The 8,929-nt window shown below is 39.0% G+C and overlaps 1 protein-coding gene across 2 annotated transcripts; it reads left to right on the top strand.

Annotated features, from left to right (window-relative positions):
* The first annotated feature begins 273 nt into the window (after positions 1–273).
* On the top strand, positions 274–8,668 carry LOC137974293 (uncharacterized). 2 transcript variants are annotated; one of them, XM_068821174.1, is made up of 4 exons: positions 280–378; positions 4,116–4,199; positions 6,773–7,074; positions 8,644–8,668. In XM_068821174.1, the coding sequence occupies exons 1-4, from the start codon at positions 322–324 to the stop codon at positions 8,648–8,650; spliced, it is 450 nt and encodes a 149-aa protein (XP_068677275.1). In that variant the 5' UTR covers positions 280–321; the 3' UTR covers positions 8,651–8,668. The 2 variants fall into 2 exon arrangements, 1 of the variants encoding a protein (XP_068677275.1); XR_011117414.1 differs by lacking the exons at positions 6,773–7,074; positions 8,644–8,668 and adding an exon at positions 5,128–5,259 and having other exon boundaries at positions 274–378.
* The last annotated feature ends 261 nt before the right edge of the window (positions 8,669–8,929 follow it).

Raw genomic sequence — 8,929 nt, 5'->3', positions numbered from 1 at the left:
TTAAAGGTGTGAACGTCTGAGCCAAAGGGCCTCTGCCGCCACGACATGTGGATGACCTCAAATGGTCTTAATGACCCCCCACTTGCAAAAATTAACTGGAACGCTGCAGTTCAAACCACCCAATTCAGTGCCTTCTGTTTTTGTGTAACACATATCACAAGCAACCCAATGTACGCTTCATGGAGCGTATAATATTTACTAAATATATGTCATCGCGGAAAGAGGGTCCTTACGTATCAGCGGTGTTGCCTTTTACAGACTGCGCTTTGATATAAACACTTGAGTGCAAAGGTTCTCTTGTGTTCAACTTGTCCAACTAAGATGGCAGACGAGAGTGAAGACGAAGCGTGTAAGCAAGGCGAGGCATCATCTGAAAACGTAAGGCACATACTTCCTGTTCAAACTAAATATATAATTTTTATAGGACTCCCAGGCCCTTTATTGCGTTTTTTAGTGGGAGATGATTTCAGTTTTGTTTGATGACGTTCCGAATACATCAAATTTATCGGCTGGTACAGTATGTTGCCTAGTATCCGACCACTTCACGGTTTAAAACTACAATAATTTTCCTTCCTTAGCAGAAAGAGCTAAGTCGTATGTCAGCATTGTGATTTGCGATAATTCGCAAGTCTGTTTTTGTAGCTCATGGATGTTCAGATTTTCAATTACATGGCCGCTCAACCTCGCGATTGTGTAAATAATTCAACGTAAGTCAAAATAGATACGTTCTCAGGAACCCGACAAAGAAGGCTTCCTGACCCAACAGATGAAATAAAAAAATATTCAGTTAAATATTGCAACGAAATTAAAAAGCCAAAGACGTTGTTTTACTCTGAAAACGACGAACGATTAACATTTCCGTTTTGTTTGATGACGTTCCGAATACATTCAAATTTATCGGCTGGTACAGTATGTTGCCCAGTATCCGTCGGATACTAGGCAACATACTGTACACGAGTCACAGAGATTTTTTGTCGCTAGCCTTGCTTCACGTTTTTGCTATGATGAAGAGGAACAAAATCATTATAATGAACGAGGACTGAACAACTTCAGAATTCAAAGCCATACAGGGCCAGCACATGCCAATTATCAGAAAATTTTCAGAACGATATATAAAACAATAGCAGGTTTTGTTATTTAATGATATGGAATGAGTTTTCTTGTGTTCTACCCGTCGCGTGGGTCTTACCCACCCAAATATTATGAGCGCCTTTATAATTTATTCGCAACGAAAAACCATCCATTAGAAATAAAATAAAATGTAAAACAAACATTTAGAAGACCGCAATAGAAAATAAAATTGAAATACGAATCGAAACATAATGATAAAATAGTCAACACAAATTGTCCAGTTACAGGGAACTACAAAGATCCACGGGTAAACTTCGGAAAATGTGGCGAGAATTGCAAAAGAAGATTACCAGAAAGATAAAAACAAAAAGAGGGCTTATTTCTTATTAGTTTACGATGATATCAACGACATCTGGGCGCACTGGTATAAATTATTCACTGAAGTGATTGATCGTCATGCACCGCTTAAGAAGAAACTGGGTACGCGGTAACACTGTGGCATGGATGACACCAAAAATTATTCAGGCTATAAATACAAGAAATCGTTTACACAGAAAGTTTACTAAGAACAAAACATCTGAAAATTGGGAGGCCTACAGGAAACAACGGAACTTTGTTACATCTTTAAAACGTTCCGCCCTTTAATCATACTGCATTAATGTATCCACAAACTCCGAACACCCTGGGGAATTTTGGAAGAAATTTCATTGTTTACTTCCAAGCAAAGACAGAGGCAACGGCCATATTCAACTGATTGAAGATGATGGACGCCTCATTTCTGACAGTATTGATGTCGCCAACTTTTCAACGATTATTTCATTCATGCAGTACCTAGGCCTACCCACATGTCCAACTTACAGCCAGAAGAGTTTAAGACTCATTCCAGTGTTATAGCCATTGAACAGAAATTTAAAGGACAAATGAGCTTTTCATTCACTCCTGTTCGGGATTCCTACATCAGAAGGATACTTTCTAGTATCAAAATTAATAAAGCCACCGGTGCTGACGGAATCTCTCCACGCCTGCTGAAACTTGCTGAGCCAGGAATTCTCGGTTCTCTTTACAAAATTAATCAATCGGTGCATCATTAATAGCTCCTGGCCTACAGATTGGAAAAATTTCCATTGTCTCTCCGATCTATAAAAAAGACAGCGAGACTCTAAAATCTAATTACCGTCCTGTATCTGTGTTATCGGCTGTTTCAAAAATAGCCGAAAGAGTTATCTTTGATCAGCTATACGAGTTTTCTCTTGACTTTCTCAGTGGGAATTTGTCTGGTTTCCTGAAAGGACATTCATGTACAACAGCCCTTCTCAAGACATGCGAAGACATTAGGGAAAATTTTTAGACTCTAGCGAATACTCTGCAGCAATTACTATAGACCTCTCCAAAGCATTTGACTCTATTAACCATAATTTGCTTCTTGCAAAGCTGTCAGCGTATGGTGTAACTGAAGACGCCCTACAACTTTTATGTTCTTACTTGACTGATCGAAAGCAACATGTCAAGATAGACGGTAATTTGTCAGATTGGCAAATTATGAAGAGTGGAGTTCCTCAAGGTTCAATCTTGGGCCCCCTTCTCTTCAATATATATATGAATGATGCGAACTTTTCAGATATTTCGTGCTCCTTAAGATTTTATGCCGATGACACTACGGGGTACTCTTCAAGCCTTTGTCCATCCACCTTGCAAATAAACCTACAAAAAACCTTGGTCTACTCGTCTCCTGGTTTCGTAAGAGAACTTCCTGGCGATCAATCATAGTAAATCTCAATCTATCGTCTTTAACAGAGCAACTTTACTACCAACGCCCTTTGTTATTGACAGCAATGAACTGGATTACGTTTCACACAGATCAAGCTCCTCGGAGTAATCATCGACAATTCACTCTCTTTTAAAGCACATATTAAAGAAATCTGCCGGAAAGTGAACACAAAAGTTTCAATTCTTCGTCGCATTCGTAAATTTATACCCTTAGATATTATGATTAAATTGTACAAAGCATTTATTCTGCCTCATTTTGAATATGCATCACCACTGTTCATAGGTCTAAGTAAAGGTCTGTCTGCAAAACTAGAGTCAACCAACGCATTCGCTCTGTGGACTTCTTCTTAATCACTCTAAATCGACTGCTTATGAAGAGTTACTTAACATCGCACATATTAAAAGCCTGGAACACCGACGCATAGAACAAGCACTGATACTCGTATACAAAAGTATTTATGGCCAGGCACCGAACTGCATTCGGGAAAGGTTTATCCTGCGTAGCAACGGTTACAGCCTACGGGGCCATCTTAAGGTTGTTATTCCAAGACCAACCTCATCTTATATGCAACATTCTTTCACGTACCAGGCTAGTAAACAATGGAACAATCTACCAGACAAAATAAGGATGTCGGAATCCCTTTCTACATTTCGGAAGAACTTACAAAACATACAGTTGTCTTCATCGTATGACTGCAATTGTATGTTTTGTAAATAGACAGTCTAATCACCAATATTTTCTTTTATTAAATTATTAATTATTGTAATCGGTTATTATTCATTTCAGTTGATTTAATTTTTATTTCTTATTTCTCACTCATTACTTGTACATGTAAGATTATTTAAATTATCACATTGTAATTTTTATGACACATTTGCATTTAAACGAGCTATCGCTCATATGCGATATGTGGTTAAATAAAATTACTTACTTAAAAATTACTTACTACTTAGTATAAGAACCCCACAGCGCATGCTCTTCTACACAGTTTCCCAGAGCCTTGGGTCGATCCACGGCTGTGGTGACGAGAATGGAGTCTTTCATGATGCAGGACAACGCCACACTCTAGTGCTGGGGTCAATTCAATAAACCTTTTACACGTGTAATTTACAAGTGTAGCCATTGTTTTAGAGTCTGAGAACAATAGCTACACTTGTAAATTACACGTGTAAAAGTTTTATTGAATTGACCCAAGCAATGAACAATCAGCAGCCACAACAGTAAAGGAATTGCTGATATATGCAGCTGAAACCAGTGATTTATTATACTTTTACAGGAAGAAGGAGAAATAGAAGCAAAAGAAGAGGAAAAGATGAAGAATATGATGTTAAGCCTGGAGATAACGATCCATCTGCAAATGGTAATATATAATGATAATAATAGCAGTCATGGTCGTCACGGTCATCCTCATCGATGTTTAACGTCGTTACTATTTATTGGTAATGAAACAGGGCATCTGATAAAGTGCGATAAAAAAATTGTTAATTATGCGGCATCGCTTGTCTGATTTATTCGGCAAATTATGCGATTTTTCTTTGCTTATTTGTAGCTGCGATTATTGGTTCTAGGGTTTAAACCCATCTTCTGCACTGGTAAAAAGTCGTTTGCACACAGACAAACAATAGGCAGACTGTACTCTTAATTAATTTTTTTATAATAAATATTTGTTGTTGGTTAAGTGAAACACAAGGGATCTATCTCTGCAGTGAACTATTTATTGAATGTTGAAGAATATTGTAGCCTTAATTAGCTCAGCATACAGTACAACCCCCAACTTTAGCTCTTCTGTGGGGATCTTCTATCCTTCTATTATTTTTGTTTTGCACCAATAGACGACTTTCATAAATACCATACCACTCGGGTAGAATGGTAAAAACTTATTTAAGGCAGGCTACAAAGCCCTTCAGGTCCTGTCACGTTACAATTGATTCGAGGCCGTTTCGTCGATTTGAGAGTTAAACTTGCATTGAAGTGTGGCGTTTTAAAGCTTTAAGAAACAAACTATTACAAAGTCTCAGCTTTTTTATTATGCTCTTATGCTCTCAGTGCGAATTATGAGGCATCGTGCGGAAATTAGCAAATTATGCGGAAGTCTTGTCAAATTCACAAAATATTTAAATGCTCTCTATTCTGATTTCCACAGCTATATATGCAGGAGAAATTATTTTACTCGCAATTTCTGGGATAGGCTATGTTTTTGAAAATTTATTTATAATAATCATTATGACCATCATGCTCAGCATAGTTATTTACGTGCACCTAAACTCAAACCTTTTCACGCTACTCAGGTAGATGTCTCCATGAGTGCTGTGGTGAAAGCACTCACCTTTTTATCATTATGGCCTGTGTTCGAATGCGGCCTTGATGCTGTGTGTGGTCTGACATGTTTTCAATTGAGCACTATGATCTTCCCTTCTCAGCAAGAACCAATATTTTGATATGATTTGTTGTTCTTTGATTTGTAGTCTTTTTAATTAGAAAAGCAACTCTGCCCAGCTTGATTCACTGAGACTGCAATAAAATGGTTAATATAACCTTTTTTAACGCAAAACTTGGCTTAATGTGCTTTCATTTTGACCTAAGATCGAGGTTAGAGAGGCAAAGGTTCCTTCATGGTTTGACGTCACAAACTTCTTTCCGTTGTAAAAACATTTCGTAAACTTGAACGTAATGATTATGTCAGATCGAGAATAAACCCATACCCATACCTCTCTCAACTTTGTTGAGGACCAAAAAGGACAGCTGGTTTTTGCTAACTTTAGGTATCTTTACATCTAATAATACGTGAAACATCGAGGTGTGAATAGCGAGATGTTTGTTGTAGGGGCAAAGAAAAAATAGATGAGCCGGTTAGGCACACTTAAGTGTAAAAGACACGCGCAAAGGCATATGGTTGCGAGATACTCTTTGTTGTTAACCATACCATGGTAACTTTCGCCAAAATTAAAATTACTTCGGATAGCTACAATACTTTCTTTACATGTTTAAGGTCGTCAAACACAGTTTTCGCGCGCGCTTTTTTCTAAGGCAATGCAGCGCGCGTGCAAGGATTGCAAAAAAATAAACATGACTTCGACAAAGCAATCATTTTAGTTGCTCAATGCTCTCTGTACTATTTTTCCTCATAATTGAACAAAGTGTTTTGATGGTTTTAGTCTTTTATGAGAAATGTATGTTAGAAAAGGTAACGATGCAAAGAACTCCGCAATTCGCAGATTTTTCTTTGTTGTCGAAAGAACCCAGTTATATGCAGCGCATGCGTAGAAATTTTAAAAAAAATGCGATTGAATGCGGATAGCTTTCTCGGAAATACGCCTGTTTCCTCGAGAACCACTCGTTAGAATTTAACGAAATTTGGCGCGAAAATAGTTTAGGAATAAGTAACTGGCGTATTGAAAAGAAATTGAACTTTAACAGAGGAAATTCTACATATTCCAGTGAACCTTCCACAAGGGAGAATTAAGATCCTCTGTCAAAAATTATTATGTTAAAATAGTGTCAACTTGTGAGCATCGTTACAAGCTTGGTGCATGCAAATTATAAAGAACATTTAACGACCAGATTTTCTGCAAATAAACAAAAACCGATTTTAAAAGGCTGTTTATGTTTATTCGTGTTGCCATGGCAACTTCCCATACGTCAGCTTAACTATCAAAAAACTCAAATTCGTGTTATTAACTTGCTTGTACCATTTTTGGCGACCAAAACAAGGTTTTAGAGAAAAAGGTAAATGAAACATAGGTATCAAAAACTGTTTTCAGCCATCAACAACTGTTTTTATTCGAGGATAACAGTAGATTTGCACTGTTTTCGCATTCAAAACATAGATGTCGAATTTCCGTAAGACTTAGAATGGCGCTGACGCGCGGAAAGACCTGTGGTTGAGATTCCTTAACACCCAGTTACTCAGCTTTGTTTTGTGTTTTCAACCAGGAGGAGGAGAAGGAAAAGGGTCTTTTTTGCAAAGACGCTGGCAATTACCGGACTTGCAGGCGTTGGAGCTGCTGCTGTAGGCGTAATAGCTGCTCGGTTTATAGCAACAGCTGCCTTGGGTGCTTTTGGGTTCGGAGCATCAGGCGTTGCTGCTGGATCGGCGGCAGCGGCTGTGCAGTCTTCGTTCTTCGGTGGATATGTCGCTTCTGGGAGTCTATTTGCTCTGTGCCAGAGTGCAGGGGCCACTGGTGTCATAAGTACTGCAACAACTGGTCTCATTGGTGGAACAACTGGACTCGCGGGTGCGGGAACAACTTGGGGCATTTCAAGTTCTTTGTACGTTTTTTGTCATCTGTTTGATACTATGCATCAACGCCATACATCAAAGGAATCTCGGAACGCCTGCAAAGAGCTTTCAAGTCACACGAGGTTACACTTATTCATAAACCCGTCAATTCTCTAAGATCACAATTGGTACGTGTCAAGGACACAACTGTCAATCTCAAGAAATGCGGTACTGTGTACCAGATCCATTGTGAGAAGTGTAACAAGGAGTACGTTGGCGAAACGGCCCGCTCTCTCTGGAAATCAGAGTAAAAGAACACCAATCAAGAAGTTCATCAGCTATTCACGAGCATTGTCGCCTGAGGGCCACTCGGTGGACCCAAATAAGACAAAAGTACTATCAACCGAAGTTAACACCTTCAAACGCAGGATAAAAGAAGCTATTCAAATTAAACTTACGAAACCGGCGTTAAACAGAGACAATGGTTACGATGTAATGATGTTCTTTTTCCGATCTGAGATGCTACACAATCGGTTTTAATCCTGGAAGACAAAACGATTTCTCCTTTTTGACAAAAGCACTCATTAGCAGTGCACCTAACCCAAAAACATTTTTTCGATAAATTCCCGTTTACCCCTTTTTTCGAAACACATTACACCTTCTGTTTTTTTTTCTTCTTTACCAAATGATGACTTTTTCATAAGCTTCAAAACTTAACTAGTTGTTTTATGACCGATTCAGAAGGGGCATAAGTCTATTCTCGATTTGACGTCACAAACTACTTTGTACCACTTTTACAAAGACTTAATGCAATGGAAATCAGTTCGTGACGTCAAATCAGGCGTAGACCAGTGCCTCTTCTGACTTGGTCTAGAAACAAATGGTTCTTATTGTCTTGTTTAAGTTTTGACGCTTGTGAAAAATCAACATTTCGTAAAAAGAGAAATAAAAGGTTCAATGCGCTTCGATCAGTTGAAGGATGCCTTTTTAAAGGAGAAAAATATTTTTGGATCAGGTGGACTTTACCCGTCTGGGCGAAGATTCCTGCGCAGGTATTCTACTTGATCGTCACCCAAAAATTGAGTGAGGAGCCAAAAAAGTAGATCAGTGGCGGCCATTATTGCGAAGCGCTATCGGTGGCCTTAAGTTTCTTTTCCGGCCTGTTGAAGCAAAAAGTGACGTAACACAGTCTCAAAATAAGGCTCCTTTTGTCATTTGCATTTGTGCAATTCTATAAAGTAGTTCAATTATGGATGTCTTGTGAGATTACAGCATGAGTTCCTGTCTTAACAGCAGGGCAGAAAAACCCCACCCACTCCTAAGCTGCTTATATGTGGAAGTGACGCCGGGGCGCATGTCTTAGCTGGAATTGCATCTTCAAAGGAAGGGACAAGCGTTCGAGTTCTTTGCTTGAGTAACGATGTAGCGCAACAGTGGAATTCTGCGATACGTTCGAGGAACATCGAGGTTACTTTCCCATCGACTGAAACACCTTCTCGCATCTCGTCTAAGCCTTCACTAATCACAAAAAGTGAAAGAGTTGCTTTGCAAGATATTGACATAGTGGTGTTTATGCTTCTTCCAGCAAATGACCATCCGATTTATTTCCGAGCTCTGAAGAATTACGTTAAGCCTGGCACTGTTATAGTTGGCCTAGCAGGCAACCCACGATTTATGGCTCTGGGTCGCGAATTGCTGTGTGCCACAGGACGAAGTGCACTTTCATCAGTTTTGAATCCTTGCCTTGGGACTGCCAAATCACTGAGTTTGGAACGAAATGTGAAGTCCTCAGCACCAGGGAATCACTGTCAGGTAAAATGGAGGTAACAATCACTGTTTAAAGTATATAAAATTATCTCGTGGACTCGTAG

Source organism: Montipora foliosa, chromosome 10 (genome assembly GCF_036669935.1).
Source record: "Montipora foliosa isolate CH-2021 chromosome 10, ASM3666993v2, whole genome shotgun sequence".
Taxonomy (NCBI): domain Eukaryota; kingdom Metazoa; phylum Cnidaria; class Anthozoa; order Scleractinia; family Acroporidae; genus Montipora; species Montipora foliosa.
This window is presented reverse-complemented; position numbering and strand designations above follow the sequence as displayed.